Below are 18,341 nucleotides of genomic sequence, written 5' to 3' on the forward strand. Positions count from 1 at the left end.
TGGGCATCCCCAGCGCACTTAGGGCGGCAATTGCAAAAACAACAAGTGATGGACTGAATGTGGATCAATGTCACACACTCCCCCAGTCAAAAGATCTGGGCCCAAATCCATCGTTTTTTTGCACTCCACACCACCCTGGGTTAGACAATGGCGATATGCAAATCAGCTCTGACCCTGTTGCCCCATGGGAACAGTCCAGTCCGAAATTGGCAAGAGCTGCCACCTGCGGCTGAATGTAAAGGTTAGTGGTCCTGTCTGCATTGAAAGCTATTCAGTAAGGAACAGTTGCAGCTGTAATGGATTGTTTATTGGCACAAAGCATTCAGCAGGTAAGAGCGCTGGCTCGTGGGAGGTCTGTAAATTAATACATGATGCTATGCCTCATAAAGGCTTTGAATAACAGTGACCATTTAAAAAAATGCATAACATACAAAAATAAGTTGGAGAGGATTACCCATTGGAGGGTTGTAAAAAACAACTGAATGGATCAATGCAGATATACAGATGGTCAAAAAAAGGAAAGACGGACTTGCTTTGCATCCATGACAATGTTCAAAGAGGACCAAAACACATAGGCTTTACTAATGCTTGTGAATAATAAAACAATCAAGGAAATTTGCAATGCGAGTGCATCTCCTTTTCTTTTCACTACCAGTGATGGAGTTTGGTGTATATACACAGTAGCCTTAGTCAAGTTGAAATCACAAGTACACACCTTCAATAAAAAGGAAGTCAAACATGGACATAGACGATATACTTGTCCACTTGTGGGACACCCCCGCGCCGCACGGCCACCAGCTGCTGCGTGTGCCCCCAGTGCCTGCCTCTGACTCAGCGCCGGCCTCGCTGCCGCCTTGAGCGCTCCCCTTTGGTTTTGCCCGTTTTTTACTGTAATTTGTGCTTGTTTTCTTTCTGTGCCCAAGATCGTTTTCTCACTGCTTTTCCCCCGTTTTTGACCTAAATTGTTGCCTGTTTTGTTGCTGTGCCGTGTTCTCCTCGTGTTTTGACCTCCATTGTGCCTGTCTCCTTCCTGCTTGCCCGCCTACCTCGCCGCTCGCCCTCCCCGCTCCCGCTTCCCGCCACCGCCATAAGCCCCGCCCCTTTCTCTTCTGTTCCCTCCCCGCTCCCGCCTCCCAGCTGCTCCGACCACCCGCGCACTTGTCCTTAAATGGCGACCGTGCGACGCAGGTGAGTGTGACCCACTTGTGGGACACCCCCGCGCCGCACGGCCACCAGCTGCTGCGTGTGCCCCCAGTGCCTGCCTCTGACTCAGCGCCGGCCTCGCTGCCGCCTTGAGCGCTCCCCTTTGGTTTTGCCCGTTTTTTACTGTAATTTGTGCTTGTTTTCTTTCTGTGCCCAAGATCGTTTTCTCACTGCTTTTCCCCCGTTTTTGACCTAAATTGTTGCCTGTTTTGTTGCTGTGCCGTGTTCTCCTCGTGTTTTGACCTCCATTGTGCCTGTCTCCTTCCTGCTTGCCCGCCTACCTCGCCGCTCGCCCTCCCCGCTCCCGCTTCCCGCCACCGCCATAAGCCCCGCCCCTTTCTCTTCTGTTCCCTCCCCGCTCCCGCCTCCCAGCTGCTCCGCCCACCCGCGCACTTCGCCTTAAATGGCGACCGTGCGAACGCGCAGCGGTCACGCGCAGCGGGCGCGCCGATTGTGCGCCGAAGGCGCGCCAAAGGTAAGCCCGTCTGCGCCCGTCCGCGACTGGATCGCGACCAGCGCCAGGACCCCTGGCCCACGAGGAGCCCGACCGACCCGCCTGACGTACTCCGCCGCCACCCTCACCGCACTCAATACCGACCGACTCCCAGATTGCCATCAAGCCACCCCGCGACGTACCCACGGACCTTTCAGCTGCCACGCCTGCAAGTTCTCCTGCACCCGGACCAGCCTCGCACCAGCACCCGCCAAGCCGAGCACCAGCAGCACCCACCTCAAGTGCATCCTGCTCAACACCCGCTCCGTCCACAGACACGCCATCGAACTCTGGAACCTCCTAGACGCCACAGCCCCTGACGTTGCCTTCCTCACGGAGACCTGGATGAACGCCTCTTCAGCTCCCGACATCGCCATCGCTATCCCAGAGGGCTACAAGATCGTCCGGAGGGACCGAAACGCCAACCAGATGGGAGGAGGCATCGCCATCATCCACAGGAACACCATCCGTCTCACGACCAGCACCGACAACACCCTGACCAGTGCCGAACACCTGCATTTCCAGATCCACACCAACCCGAACACCACCCTCAGAGGCACCCTGATCTACCGACCCCCTGGACCACGCACACAATTCAGCGAGGACATCGCCGACTTCGTCAGCCTGCATGCCCTCCCCTCCGCTGACTACATCCTCCTGGGAGACCTCAACTTCCATCTGGAGAACAACAACGACCGCAACACCAGCACCCTGCTCGACAACCTCGCCAACCTGGGACTCAAGCAACTGGTGTCCACCCCCACCCACCTCGCCGGACACACACTCGACGCAGTCTTCTCTTCCAGCACAGACATCGACTTCAGCCACGCCACAGAGCTTCAATGGACGGACCACAGCTGCGTCCACTTCACCTTCAAGAGAACGACGACCCACCACCACCAACAACAGGCCGCCCGCAGAAGCTGGAACAAGATCACAGCAGACCAGCTCACCACCTCCCTGAGCCAGCACCCTCCTGCTAGCTCAGCGGACCCCAGCCAGGCCGCCAACAACCTCACGAAGTGGATCAGCAACTGCGCGGACGAACTCGCCCCACTGAGGACCCCGCCTAGCAGACCCGGCAGCAAGAAGGCCCCTTGGTTCACCGACGTACTCAAGAGCTCCAAGAAGAACTGCCGAGCCCTCGAGAAAGTCTGGAGAAGGGATCCGACACCGGACAACAGGACCTCCTTCAAGCTTGCTACCCGGAAACACCACCAGCTGATCCGCGCCGCCAAGAAAACAGCATTCAAGGACAGGTTGGACAACAACGCACACAACTGCAAGGAACTCTTCAACATCGTGAAAGAGCTTTCCAACCCCAGCGCAGGAAACAACGACATCACCCCATCGCAAGACCTCTGCAACTCCCTCGCTTCATACTTCCACAACAAGATCGCGGACATACACAACAGCTTCAACAACCAACCAACGCACACCATGACCGAACAACCACCCCCCACCACCACCCTCCACGCCTGGACCCCGATCAGCACCGAAGACACCATCCGCACAATGAACTCCATCCACTCCGGATCACCGACCGACCCATGCCCTCACCACGTCTTCAACAAGGCCGACGCTGTCATCGCACCCCACCTGCGAGACATCATCAACACATCCTTCGACACCACCATCTTCCCTGACAGCTGGAAACACGCCGAACTCAGCGCCCTACTCAAGAAACCAACAGCGGACCCCACCGACCTCAAGAACTACCGCCCCATCTCGCTCCTCCCGTTTCCAGCCAAAGTCATCGAGAAGACCGTCAACAAGCAGATGGCCGCCTTCCTCGAGACGAACGGATCCCTCGACCCCTCACAGTCCGGCTTCCGAGCCAATCACAGCACCGAGACCGCCCTCATCGCCGCCACCGACGACATCCGAGCCCTGATGGACAATGGAGAAACAGCGGCCCTCATCCTCCTAGACCTCTCCGCGGCTTTCGACACGGTCTGCCACCGCACCCTAGTACGGCGCCTCAGCAACATCGGAATCCAGGACAAGGCGCTGGAATGGATCATCTCCTTCCTCGACGGAAGAACACAGAGAGTCCGCCTACCACCGTACAAGTCAGAGGCCTCCGAAGTCATCTGCGGCGTCCCTCAAGGATCATCTCTGAGCCCCACCCTCTTCAACGTCTACATGAGCCCCCTCGCGGCCATCGTACGCAAACACAACCTCAGCATAATCTCCTACGCCGACGACACCCAGCTGATCCTCTCCCTGACCAACGACCCCACCGCCGCCAGAGCCAACCTGCACGAAGGGATGAAAGAGGTAGCCGAGTGGATGACGACCAGCCGCCTAAAACTGAACTCAGACAAGACGGAGGTCCTCATCCTGGGCCCCTCACCCTCCGCCTGGGACGACTCCTGGTGGCCTCCCGCCCTGGGCACCGCACCCAAACCGACAGACCATGCACGCAACCTGGGCTTCATCCTGGACTCCTCCCTTTCCATGACCAGGCAAGTCAACAACGTCTCCTCGACGTGCTTCAACATCCTACGCATGCTACGGAAGATCTTCTGGTGGATCCCCACCGAGACCAGGGAGACCGTCACCCAGGCCCTCGTCACCAGCCGACTGGACTACGGCAACGCCCTCTACGCCGGTACCACCGCCAAGCTCCAGAAGAGACTCCAGCGGATCCAGAACGCCTCAGCCAGACTCATCCTCGACATCCCACGAACCAGTCACATCTCCGGACACCTGAGAGACCTTCACTGGCTCCCCGTCAGCAAAAGAATCACCTTCCGCCTCCTCACCCACGCACACAAAGCCCTACACGACCAAGGCCCGAGCTACCTCAACAGCCGAGTCAACTTCTACGCTCCCAAACGCCACCTCCGATCAGCCAACCACGCCCTCGCCGCCGTCCCCCGCATCCAAAGAGCGACTACAGGAGGAAGGTCCTTCTCCTACCTGGCTGCCAAGACCTGGAACTCCCTCCCGACCGACCTGCGCCTGACCCAAGACCACCTCTCCTTCAGGTAGAAGCTGAAGACCTGGCTGTTCGAGCAGTAGCGGCACCAAGCCCCCCCCCCCCCCAGCGCCTTGAGACCCTACGGGTATGTAGCGCGCTTTACAAGTGTCATTGATTGATTGATTGACTTTCCTACCATGTACAGAAATAATCCTTCAAACTTAGGGGGTCATTAGTCCGCCCACTACCCTAAGGGGAAACGAGACCACCCGCCATAAGGGCGGGGTTCCTGTGGGGGCAATTAGGGTGCACCCGCCACAGTGGCGGGCGCATCCTACATTCTTGTCATTCTGGCGGGCGGTGCACACAGCACCGCCCGTCACAATGTCAGGAAGGCATGTTGTGCACTTCCATGCACAACATGGCAGGCACCACGTGGTGCCTGCCATGTTGTGCATGGAAGTGCAGGGGGTACCATAGGTACCCCCCATGTGCAGCCCCCACCCACCAGAGTACCTGGGGGCCCCCACAGTCTATTCCGGCATGCCTTTCCGTGGTGGCAAGGCATCTTTCCGCACCCATGTTAGTACAGCTCACCGGGCAGAAAAGCGGCGGACGGTCTTTCCGTCCGCCGCGGTCCCCCGCAATAGTAATTTGGTGGGGGGAAATGGGTGGCGGGCAGTGTCGGATCATGGGCGGATCGCCACCACCATGCGGGCAGTGGCGATCTGCCTGTGATCATAATGGACCCCTTAATATTTATAATTCATCTATCAAGCATGTATGGCAAAACTGATTATCTAAATTGCAGTTCTATATTGTTATACCCATACAGACACTCACACACCCATTTACACACCCTTTGATACACTCACTCACGCACTCAATCACACACCCACTGAGACACTCATGCATTCAGTCACACACTCACTCTCAGAGGTTACAGGTTACAGTTAGGAAATAAAAATACAAAACCTTAGAAATTCACTTAAAAACCAAAGGTTACAGGGACATTAAAGTTAGGAAAAATAATTTTATTAAAACAAACATATACATTCACTGAAGCAAAACAAAGGTTACAGGGATTTTATAGTTAATAGAAAGAATTAAAAAAATATAGAAATTCACTGCAAAAATCAAAGGTTTCAGGGACGTTATCGTTAAACTCAGATGTCATTCATACAAAACCATGGAAATTCAGCAGTTCTACTTACCTAGCTAATTATAACTTCACCCCACAATGCACTGCTCCTGGCCGGGCTCTGGACAGGCAGGTATCAAAGAGAGGCCTGTATTATCTGCTCAAGAAAGACAGCTCCTCGAAGTGCAGGAGGCGCACAGGTGTCCCGGAAATAGGAACATTTAGCATATTTATGTCAGGGGTCATGCTACCAGAGGTGCAGCAGGTGCAGTGATGCCAGCACACAGGGCTGCAAAGGGCTCACGGCGCGCCAGGTGTGGGTGTTCTTTTACTATTTACATTGGGGTCCCGGCACCCCTTCACGTTCTTGATTTTCCACTTTTGCGTCAATTTTAACATGGGAAAAGTGATGCAAAAGTGGCGCAAGGTACATATAAATCTGCCCCAGAGTCTTTTGTCTATGCACACTGGCGAGACAAAGCACCGAAAAATGCCTGGCCAAAAGGATGGGGGTGGGGCGCACAGCACTGAGACTGGCAGACACACACACCACAGAAGTGCAAACTGTAAGCGCCTTCTCTGGAAGCCGTGAGCGAGTGAGATGGAGCCATTGGAGCAATGAGACATCAGCCTGACCCTCAGCTCCTCTGCTGCAGTCCGATAAATCCCTAGCATCCCACTGTCACTTTCCGGTTGGCAGGTGGTAGTGGCTTTACAAGGAGAGGGCGGCAGTGGGTGGAAGGCTGGAAGTGCCCTCCATGCCGCTGCTCCAGGGACCGACTCCAGCACTGACCAATGTTCCTCTCTTTCCTTCAGAGACACCCTGTGGCAGAGGTCCGCCATGGCTGCTGCAGCTCTCATTGAGCGCTCGGAGGCTGCGTTGCTGTAACTCTACCTGCTTCACCCTAACAGCACACGGGTGGTCAATGTGCTAAAAATGCATTTGTAATGCATTTTAATGTGGTGATGTGGGCCTTCACATTAAAATGCGTTAGTCTAACACCTGATACGTGGTACTTGGCAGGGCTACCTTGCGCCACTGGTATGTCAATTTTTTCCATTATGAAAGTGACGCACCAGTGGCACAAGGGGCTTGTAAATAAGCCCACATGTTTCACTTGTTTAAGATAGCATAACCCTTGTCTGTAATTTACTTCCCTTTGTCTTTTCTCTTGTGCGTAAAAATATGAAATGGATCTTATTTGAATTGATTAAACTGAATAGACCATATATTTTTATTACCTCAGGTCGTGAATCAATACAAAACACAAATTAAAAAGGAAAATAGTGTACTGTATTTTTATTCTTGCCTACCCCAACTGCCCTACCCCAATGGGGTTGAATAAGGTCATCTCTCCAGTGGCTTATAAGAGAAAATGGCGGGTTGGACAGTTTCCAACCAGTCCGTCCTTTTGCAGGCAATGGCCATAAAAACGGGTTATGAAAATATTGCATCCTTTGTGGGCCTTCTATGAGCGTGGGAGGAATGCTTAAGAACAGCCACACATGCCCTTATTTCTCAGGGAGACCAACCAGTATCCCTGTTATTCATAGATCATGATGAGATCACCTACCTCACGGGAACTCATATTATGGCCCGCGGGCTGCCAGCAGCCTGGCAAGCCTTCCATGGTGGCCTGCGAACCTTGCAGACATTGTACCTGTGTTTTCTTAAAAAATGTTTAAAGAGTGTCAGCAAACACCGCTGCAGCTACTCGCAGACTGCGAGACACTCTGCTCCATGGGGGCCAGACGATTCACAACAAAGCCTTATTAACAAGTAAATAGTCAGGTACTCGGTGCAGCTGTGTGTGCACAGGAAGCTGGGGTGAGGTAACAAAGGGAGACGGAGGGAGCAAGACGGAGTGAGACAGAGGAAGGGAGACAGAGAGGGAGACAGAGGGAGGGAGACATAGGGGGAGAGAGGGAGGGACACAGAGGGACGGAGACAGACAGAAGAAGACAGACAGAGGGACGGAGACATAGGGAGAGAGACAGAGGGAGAGTGACCGATAGAGGGACACAGAGGGAGAGAGACAGACAGATTGAGGGAGAGGGAGGGAGAGGGAGGGAGACAGAGAGAGAGGGAAACAGAGGGCGACAGACAGAGGGAGAGAGAGAGAGGGAGACAGAGTGAGAGGGGACAGAGGGAGGGAGATGGAGACTACAGACAGAGGGAGACAGACAGAGGGAGACAGAGGGAAGGAGACACAGACAGAGAGGGAGACAGACAGAGTGAGTGTGAGAGAGAGGGAGAGAGAGAGAGAGAGAGATACAGAGAGAGAGGGAGACAGAGAGGGAGAGAGAGAGAAAGATGTGTGTATGCCGAGTCTGGTGGCTCAGTGGACGAAGGCGTCCACTGCAGGGACTTGTGTTTAACCTCATTGTCACAGTTTTTTTTTGTTCTAGCCCGCCCCCTCCCCCACTGACCTCTCTCCCACTGGTGCGGCCCTCGGCCACAAACCACACTGTAAATTTTGCCCCCGCTATAATGTTTGTGACTACCCATGACCTACATGCTGTTCTAATCTTGAGTAATGCATATTTTTCACCATAGGAATGCTTGGTGATTTGACTTGAATGTGCTGACAGAATGTGAGTCATGTATTGAATAGGAATGTCAACCTACAAATGTGGCCACAATCCCCAACCAGCTACAAAGCAGAGATCTCATCCACCCTTGTGTCAGGACTCAACTGAAATATTATTCAGAATAGAAACCGCATTCAGAGGGCTAAATACTAAGGCATGTGAAAATGTAGGCTGGCGGAGGAGAATGGCAGTGATATGGGGGATAGTGTGGGAGCCTGAGGCATTAATGTCCATGGGATTCATAGCAGATGAGATGCCAGGGGTAACATGATTGGTGGAGAAAGCAGCATGTTTCTAATATCAAAATGGCTAACACTGCCAGACCTGGGATCGAGACAAACTATTCCTATATGGCCCTCTCCAAGGATTTATTTCCTCTTTCAGAAGTTCAGAATGGGAGAGAAGCGTAAAGGGTAGTCAATGCTTCCCTCCTTTGCAGATAACTAAGCGTGAGGGTTGTTTTTTCGCTATCATTCCTAGTTCCCACCTGGATTTCCTTTTAATCACACCATTTTTTTGTTTCATATGGCACAAACTCGACCCGGAGGTATCAGAGTGCCTTATATGAGCAACAGTTGCGCTACAGACAGACACATTCATTTTTTTTATTTGATAGGCCCTGGGAGATAAAGTTGTTAGCTCAGAAATCACAGGATGTTGAGCGTCCCTGCCAAGACCAAGAACCAGGTTCCCTAGCTTCAAGGTCGACTGCTCTAAAGTAAGGCCACACGTTGTTCTGGCCACCCTCGGGTCCCCTTCCTATTTAAGTTATTCTGCTGAGTGAACGTGCCTTTGGTGGATGGTCTAGTTCATGGGTACTGGCAAACATTTGCCCGGGGACCACAAAGTGTGGTCTGTGGTGTGACTGAGGGCCGTACTGTTGCCAGCAGGGTGGTGGTAGGTGGTCTGGGGGGATTGGGTATTGTGTTAGGAGGTCTAAAAAATGTTTTATAAACGGACAAGCATTTATTTGCGGGTTAACTAAACTTAAGAGTTGCAGGACAACGTTATGTTAATTTAACCTGCAAATAAATGCTTGCCCATTTATTACATTTTTTTCTGAATATTAGTGCTAGCAAGTAATAAGCTGCTCATGCTGATGCTCAACTGGGGGCCACACATAAAGGTCAAGGGCCGCAAGGGGCCCCGGGCCATACTTTGAGTATCACTGGTTTAGTTTGAATTGAAATGCTGATCAAGTCCACTCTCTAACTGCAGTCCATCTTCTCTGGCACGCAACTCCTGGGGTTGCTGTGCTTTGCTTCCATGATGATGAGTGGTACTAGGGGACACATATAAAATTGGCTACTGTGTTGACATATGTTTAATAACCAATGTCATATAGGTGCACACTCAGAGATAAATCTAGTGTTTCTCCTCTTCCTCTAATTTTTCCTGTTTCCCCTAAGCATGTTGTGTCTCACTAGTTTTCACCATCCAAGCAGGTTTATCAAGCTATTAGAAGGCAGGAGGAAAGTGTGCTTTCATACCCACATTGGTGGCCATAACACCCAGTTCCAGATTGCCCAATGGGGAAATATGACCCACCTGCCTGTAGCTTGTCTACTGCTAGCTGAGTGCAACCTCCTCTTTTTGCAGTGACAGACAATGAATATTAAAATTGCCTCAGGGGACTAGTACACTTTGTAATTGAGATATGATCAAATTTGAGCAATGTAACGAAATTTCAAAATTTGAGGAAGTAGACCAAGTTCCTCACTCTCAGACGACGCATTGGTTATTTCTCAAAGGGGCACAACAACTCAGGAAACACAAATTGAGAATATCTGAGATAGCAGAAAAAATCATTTCAAATTAGGGGCCCATTCAAAGACTGACAATGTGGGTACCCTGATCTAATGTGGTAGTCTCCCTATCAGCCAGGTGTGTGAAACCACCAAGGTTTGTGGTGGTGGAGCTTCATTTAGTTCCACAATCTGAAACCTGTGGCTGGTGGCCCATCTGCCGCAATGCTGCTGGTCGCTGAACGTGAGCAAACCAGCCAAGAGGAGGGCCTTCTGATCTTAGTTTTACCTTGCAGTCTTGGCAGGAAAAGGCATAAATGTCACTGGCAGAGAAGCCATCAAGCACCTTAGACATTTATTTAGCATTTTGTTTCTGAAATTAAAAATGAACCCAGACCCAACTATTAAACATTGAGGCTCGCCAGGCATCAATTTCTGAAGAGTATGCTCTCACTCTGTTCACAGAAAATCTTTCATCAGAAAAGGTCCATCAGTTTGGCAGACATCCTAGAAATGTTTTTTTCCAGGGTAAGACAAAGGCAGGACCTCCACCTTCAGCGTAGGCAGATTGCTTGCTGGGATCAAACTAATCCACTTGGTCAATCAATCAATCAGTGCATTTGTAGAGCGCACTACTCATCCGTGAGGGTCTCAAGGCACTAGGTGGATGGGGAGGAGTGCTTCTACTGCTCCAACAGCCAGGTTTTCAGAAGTCTTCTGAAGGTCAGCAGGTCCTGGGTTTGTCGCAGGAGGATGGGCAGGGTCTTCCATGTCTTGGAGGCGAGAAGGGAGAATGATCTGCTGCCGGTGGCCGCTCGGTGGATGCGTGGATTGGTGGTGAGGTCGAGGTCGATGGAGCTAAGCTGGCCGTTCGGGTGTAGAAGGTGAGTCGTTTGTTGAGGTATGCTGGCCTGGCATTGTGAAGTGCTTTGTGAGCGTGGGTCAGGGGTTTGAAGGTGATCTTGTTGTCGACGGAGAGTCAGTGCATGTCTCTCAGGTGGAAAGTGATGTGGCTGTGGCGGGGGAATGTCGAGGAGGGAGTGTGCAGAGGCGTTCTGTATGCGTTGAAGTCTTTTCTGGAGTTTGGCATTCGTACCTGCATCGAGGGCATTGCCGTAGTCCAGCCTGCTGTTGACGAGGGCCTGGGTGACCGTCCTTCTGTTTCTGGTGGAGATCGATCTGTAAATCTTGCGAAGCATGCGGAGGGTGTTGAATAAGGAGGAGGAGATGGCGTTGACTTGCTGGGTCATTGATAGTGATGAGTCTAGGATGACCCCCAGGTTGCGTGCGTGGTTGGTGGGTGTTGGTGCAGCTCCCAGCGCGGCCGGCCACCAGAAGTCATCCCAGGCAGATGGGGTGGAGCTGAGGATGAGGACCTCCGTCTTGTCTGAGTTCAGTTTCAGGTGACTGTTTTTCATCCATTCGGCGATGGCCTTCATTCCTTCGTGGAGGTTGATTTTGGCAGTGGCGGGGTCCTTGGTGAGGGAGAGGATCATCTGGGTGTCATTGGTGTATAAGACGATGTTTGAGGTCATGTGATCCGATGATGTTGGTGAGTGGTGCCATGTAGGCGTTAAAAAGGGTTGGGCTGACGGATGATCCTTGGGGTACACCTCAGGTGATCTTGGTGACTTCGGAATGAGGGAGGTGGACTCTCTGGGTTCTGCCAAAGAGGAAGGATTGATCCAGTCAAGGGCTTTGTCACGGATCCCCGCGTCGTGGAGGCATGTGTGAAGGGTGTGGTGGCAGATGGTGTCGAAGACGGCCAAGAGATCCAGGAGGATGAGGGCCACGGTTTCGCCTTTGCCCAGTAGGGTCCTGGCATGTCGGTGGCGGCAATGAGGGAGGTGTCGGTGCTGTGGTTGCTGCAGAATCTGGATTGGGATGAGTCTAAAGTGTTGTTCTCCTTGAGGAAGTGGGTCAGTTGCCTGTTGACAATCTTCTCGATGACTTTCGCCGGGAACGGGAGCAGGAAGATGGGTCGGAAGTTCTTGAGGTCCTTTGGGTCTGCCTTGGGTTTCTTGAGTAGGGCGTTGATCTAGGCATGCTTCCAGCTCTCCGGTAAGGTGGAGGTCTTGAAGGAACTGCTGAGGATCTTCCAGAGATGGGGTGCGATGATGGAGCTTGCTTTGTTGAAGATGTGGTGAGGGCAGGGTCGGATGGCGAGCTGGAGTGGATTGTGTTCATGATTTTGATGGTGTTGTCGTCGTTGATGTGGTTCCAGGAGAGCAGGAGGCCGGTGTGGCTGGGGTGCGGTGAGTTTGAGGTGTCGGCGGCTTTCGGGGGTTCTGGGTGTTGAACTGTTGTTGATGTCTTTGATCTTGAGGTGAAAGAAGGTGGCTAGAGAGTTGCAGAGGTCTTGTGACAGCGAGATGTTGTTGGAGCTGGGGTTGGCGAGTTCTTCCACGATGTTGAAGAGCTCTTTGCTGTTGTGCGCATTGTTGTTGATGCGTTCCTTGAAGGAGGTGCTTTTGGCGGTTCGAATTAGTGATATAGCAGACAGCATTCTGCAGCACACCTAGAAAGAGAAGGTGCCGCTTCCTGCACTAAAATTTTCCTGCATGCAACAGAGGCACCCTGGGGCAAGGGCAAGGGTATCCACATTGGTGATAGGCATCCAAAATGGCAGCAGCAGAGAGAAAAAGTACAAGAATACCCTGTTTTGCATACATACATTGCATTCCTGCCCTTTCATTTTGGCAACTTGCTGCACTGCACTACTCAAAATCCCTGTAAATGAGGGCCAAAGTGAGCAGTCAGGCTTACTCTGCACTTGCACACTCCAGGCTACATAAAGCATCCAAGTGTCGGAAATGATTAAAACTATGGAGTGAGATAGCACATCAGCATGTACACTGGCACAATCTGGGGAGATACATATAGCATCGTAGGATTCTGCCATGGTTATCACTGAATCACAAATAAAACTGATTTCCTGGCAGACCCTGAAATATGTGGAAAAATTGTATAATTAATGTACATACATATAGAAGAAATTGTGTGCGGTTGAAGTAAATGACTTACAGTGATGCAGAGATGGGAAATCCTGATGGTATGTCTATAAGCAATGTTGTCAACTAGAGTTATACCAAATTAACCACTGGTAAAATGTGCCATCTGTTTGTCCAGTTCTTCATACTCATTAACTCCCTTATTATTAGACCTCAATAGATGTACCAGTTTACATTCTCACAGATGGAGGAAGGATGCGATTTGAGCTCTTCCTGGGGTTTTTTAACTTGCTCCGGTACCTGCCATCTCACATCCTCTGCAGTGTGATTCACTGTTCCGAAGTGTTCCAGCACCGGAGCTCATTGTGTACAGCATCTAGGGCCATATTTTGCATGCGCTACATTTTCTTTGATTGCTCCGGGTGCACCTTTTAAAAAGTGCATCCGACGCAATAAAGGAAAATGCGCCATATTATGGTGAATGAACTTCCCCCAGGAAATGCCTATGGCGGTTAGTTATTCCCAGGAAAGCCACAAACTCACGCTGCCCTGGTGGCAGGGCATTCATTTATAAAATGGAGTGGCTGCTTTGAAGCTGCTCTGTGTTTCACAGTGCAGACCTGCCTGCACTTTTAGGGGATTAGTGATCCCCTTGCAGGATGGTACAGTGATTGACAGCACCCACCTGCAATGGGATGTCTAAGAGGGCCCATGGGATCCCCTTTTCCCCCTTCAGAGGTCTGCAGACAGGGGGCGCACTGATAGTACACCACCTTTTAGGCGGCGCACTGGCAGTTTGCCTCCTGAGAGCTTCTCTGCCTCGTGCCTGCATCTGTAATATGGTGTGGGTGCAGAGGCAAAGGGATTCCCTCATTTGCATGGGGCCACATCCACATGCAAAAGAGGGAACACCCTCTTGAGGAAGAGCTGTTGCTGTATATGCGCCAGTGACTTCAGTATTACAATTAGGGGTGCACAAGCATCTGCAGCCCCTTCTGTAACACCAAAGTGTCCAGGGGCGCGCAAAGCGGGTGCAAATGAAAAGGGGGGGCCCTTGGCCCCCCCGCCCGCATGGCGGCGCGGCGACCGCCTCCCCCTTCATGCCTCCCGGTGGTGGGGCATGCCTTTCCGGGCGCGCCTCACCACCGATTGGTTGGCGCCCTCCCTGACCCGGATGTCATTCAAGGACTTCCGGGTCAGGGGGGGCGGGCTGCAGGAGGGGCTGGGTGGGGGCGTAACCGCCCCCACCTGGCCCCTTGGGGATAAAGAAGCAGGGAGCGCCCAGGAGACCCTCTTGTTCTCTGGACGCTCCCCCACAGCGTGTCGTGCCCCGCGCTCGGGGCTTCTTAATTTCTTAATCAATTTTATTTGTTTTACAGGCTTCGAGGTACCGGAGTTCCAGGACTGCCGAGTGCAACGAGTGCTCCAGGTTCGGCATCTTGGCAGCATTGCGAGTCGACCAGGTTGCCAGGATACGGAGCGGCTGGGGAGCGGGTCAGAGAATATCGTAGTCGGTCCCGGCAAGAGGTATTTTTCGGGGGGGGGGCGCCGCATCAGGGATCCGTGTGTCAGCCGGCAAGTCTATTTAAAGGCATGCAGGTCGCTTGTGTACACACGCGGATCGGGGCGGTACCGGCGGTCGAACGGTTTATGGTTCTTGGGCAGTGAGATTTCCCGCCACACAAGTAGCGCGGGAAGATTACCGTTCAGGTTTAAAGGTGCCCCAGTAACGCTTTTGTTTTCTCCGCGCCCAGGGCCACAATCTTACGGAGTTAGGCGGGCTGTGTTCAGTGCAGCTTCACCGGGAGGAAGCGAAGCAGGGTCGACCAGGGCAGGACCTGGATGGGAGACCTGTAGGGGAATTTGGGCAATTTTTGTGGTTTTTATTGTGCGGTGAATTCATTTTACAGAAAGTTGTTATTTTATTTAATCCAATCTGTTCTCGGTTTAAGTGAAGGTATTGTGCAATTTGGTGATTTTATAATTTGGTGTTTTTTAAATAACAAGAAAGGGGTGGCTTATGCAAAGCTACATCTATATTGCGTTAAATTGAAAGCAGCCTCGTGGGTGGTTAACAGGGGGGTTTCAAGCCTCCAATAAGTCAACCTGTGTGTTTATAACTCTGCTCATGCATTTTATTCCACGATATTGATATAATCTTCTATTCCAGGCAATTAACAACAATACTGCTGCACTTCGCTCACAGCGAGGGACGTAAGACGTTGCTGATCCAATACCGGCTGGCTGCACGCAGGATTTATCGGTAAGAGGAGAGCGTGGGACTAGCATTCCATTGCTTCTGGTTGCCGCCGGGTGGGTCTAGGCTAGAGTTTACTCACCCCTGACAAACCGGATAAGCCGGGGCATTGCGGTTGCCGTTGCATGGTGCTTACAGCCCCCTGTACATCCTCCAGCTTGTGAAGGTACAAAGCGCACGGTCAGACGATATTAGGAGTGTAGGTCTGTGGCGTGCGGACCATGCCGGGGCCAAGGGGTGGAAAAAGGGGGTCTAGCATGGAGGCGATGATGCATGCCATGATGCGGGAAATGGCTCAAATTAACAAGAGGTTGGGAAAGATGGACGATTTAGAGGCTCGCATGAATGAGAGGTTTCCTGATCCCCCAGGCCCATCGGGCAGGCCAGTGCGGGAGAGAACGGCACCCTTGCCGAGGGGGGATTTCGTTACCCCACCTAAGAAATCCAAAGCCAAAAAGCCGCGGTACAATGCCCCAGCCCCTGTACCCTAAGTACAGGTGCCTGTACCTGCGGTACCAGTTCCCCTTGCACCTCCGCCGGCAATCCTAGCGCCCGTGTCACCGGTGCCCCCTGCAGCACCAGCCCTTCCCGCAGCGCCTACCCCTCCTGCGCCCGTGGGGCCGGTACCAGGCCAGAGTGGGCTACCATCACCTGCCCCCTTCTTCAGACACTCCTCCTGGGGTCCCAGATGTGCCAGCTGGTAACCCGGACCCAGTCCCAGTTGAGTTGGAGTCACAGATAGAGGCCTTATTGCCTTGGCTGCGAAAGGGGGGGGGGGTGCCTTGCCTCATCTGATCATGCGGCTGAAGCAGTGAAATTGGTTGAGAAGATTAAGGCCGCAACGGCGGCTGACAGTCCCGCCCCGCCGAATGGAGATAATGTGCCACCGGCACAGACGCCCGTGAATGGTAAGGAAGTGGAGCTGCCACTCTTGGGGGACGGCGTAGTGCCATCCAGGAGTGAAAACTTGGGACAACATGTATCTCAGGCAGTGAAAGAAATGATTTGGGCGGGAAAGTATGTATACATCTTTTCCTTGTTGTTAGACAATAGGGAAATGGAACAGGCTAAGTTATTAAAGGAATGGATGCATCCAAGTGAATGGAGGGCACAGTGCTCCAGGTTCAAGGTAGAGGAGACTTTGAAGAATTGGATCAGGGCTTTTTCGGTCCTTTCCGCTATCATGGCTGAACGCCCCCCAAATGTGCAGGCAGCAATGGCTTGCTATATGAGTAGGATTGTGGGGTGGAGCGACCAATATACTGGGGATGCCTGGAAGGAGTATGATGTTAATTTCAGGAAGGCCAAAGAATTTAATACATCATTAACGTGGGACGTTGTGGATTCTATGTCCTGGCACAAACAGTTCTCAGGGGACACAGCCCCTACACAGGCTACCAGTGCAGTCAGGGTGTTCTCCGCCAGACCCCAACAGCCCTTTCGGTCAAATCAAGGGAGTGAGGTCCCGGGGAAGAATAGGGGGGGGGGGGGATCAGAGAGAAAAGGGGTATGTTGGGACTTTAATAAGCGCTCCTGCACAAGGGCCCAGGGCACCTGTAGATTTAGACATGCGTGTGCAATCTGTGGTCACCCGTCCCACCCCGAGACAACATGCAGGAACAAGCAAGGTAACCACGGTCACAGGGGAAGGGGGAAGCCAGAGTAATTCAGTTAAGCAGGCCCCCCCTACGCCAATAGACGTTTTTGCAATGATCCCTTGGTTGAATAGATACCCTGATCGCGCAGCGGCCACTCTACTTCAAGAAGGTTTTTCACAAGGTTTTAGGATCCCAGCGATGGGTTACACAGGTAGCCCACACTGCAAAAATCAACTATCAGTAGCACAGAACTCAGAGATGGTGGCCGCTAAGATTTCCAAGGAACTGTCGCTAGGCAGGATAGCTGGCCCGTTCCTGGAGGTGCCTGTCCACAATTTTGTGTGTTCCCCTCTTGGGGTGGTGCCCAAAAAAGAAAGAGGCCAATTTAGACTGATCCACAACCTATCGGCCCCGAGGGGGACATCCTTGAACGATGCGATTGATGAAGGGATTTGTAGTGTGAAGTATGCCTCATTTCACCAGGCGGTTGATTTATTGCGTGCTCTGGGAACAGGAGCATTAATGGCGAAGTCTGACATTGAATCTGCTTTCCGTCTTCTCCCAGTACATCCTATGGATCACCACGTCTTAGGTTTCACTTTTGAGGGCAAGTTTTACATGGACAAATGTATGCCCATGGGCTGCTCCATATCATGTGCATACTTTGAGACATTTAGCTCATTCTTAGAATGGTCTATGAGACAGGCGACGGGCCACCAACAGGTCATGCACTACTTGGACGACTTCCTTTTCCTAGGTGCGGCGGACTCTCAGGAGTGTGCTTGGGCATTGCAGGAATTTTGCATGCTCATGCGGACTTTTGGGGTCCCGCTGGCACCGGGAAAGACGGTTGGCCCAGCCACTTGCCTCGAATTTCTTGGTATTGAAATTGACTCAGTTGAGGGATGCTTCAGGTTACCCGGGGACAAGGTGTCTAAGTTTAGGGCAGCTCTGCGCCAATGCCTATGTAAAAACAAGGTTTCCTTGCAGCAGCTGCAGGAAGTGGTCGGGCAACTGAACTTTGCACTTCGGGTCATCCCAATGGCCCGCCCATTCTCACGCTCTATTGCCCAGGCTATGAAGGGATTGCGGGAGAGACATCACCGCACTAGGCTGTCATCTGAGGTTCGCCAGGATATGCATATATGGATGGCATTCCTGGAGGACTTTAATGGCAGGGTAGTGTGGTCAGGTCCCCCTGCGACTTCAGCTGAGTTAGGTCTGTGGACTGACCCTGCTGGGAGTGTGGGCTTTGGTGCCATCCTTGGGAACAAATGGGTCGCCCAGCGGTGGCGGGAAGAATGGAGAGCGCGGGGTCTGACCACCAACATTGGCTTCCTGGAACTTTTCTCAGTGTGGGTGGCATTAATGGTCTGGCCAGAACACCTATGTAACCAATCAGTGGTGTTCTGGTCGGATAACATGACAGTGGTGG

At 52.3% G+C, this 18,341-nt stretch overlaps 1 protein-coding gene across 1 annotated transcript in view; it reads left to right on the forward strand.

Moving 5' to 3' along the window:
- Positions 1–184: 184 nt before the first annotated feature.
- LOC147678528 (extracellular calcium-sensing receptor-like) overlaps positions 185–18,341 on the forward strand; it is a 100,655-nt gene continuing 82,498 nt past the window's right edge. Inside the window, exons 1-2 of the mRNA XM_086945673.1 lie at positions 185–329; positions 14,431–14,578. Coding sequence (XP_086801799.1) covers positions 185–329; positions 14,431–14,578 — 293 coding nt within the window. The remainder of the gene's footprint in view (positions 330–14,430; positions 14,579–18,341) is intronic.

This window comes from Lissotriton vulgaris, chromosome 12 (genome assembly GCF_964263255.1).
Source record: "Lissotriton vulgaris chromosome 12, aLisVul1.2, whole genome shotgun sequence".
NCBI classification, from domain to species: domain Eukaryota; kingdom Metazoa; phylum Chordata; class Amphibia; order Caudata; family Salamandridae; genus Lissotriton; species Lissotriton vulgaris.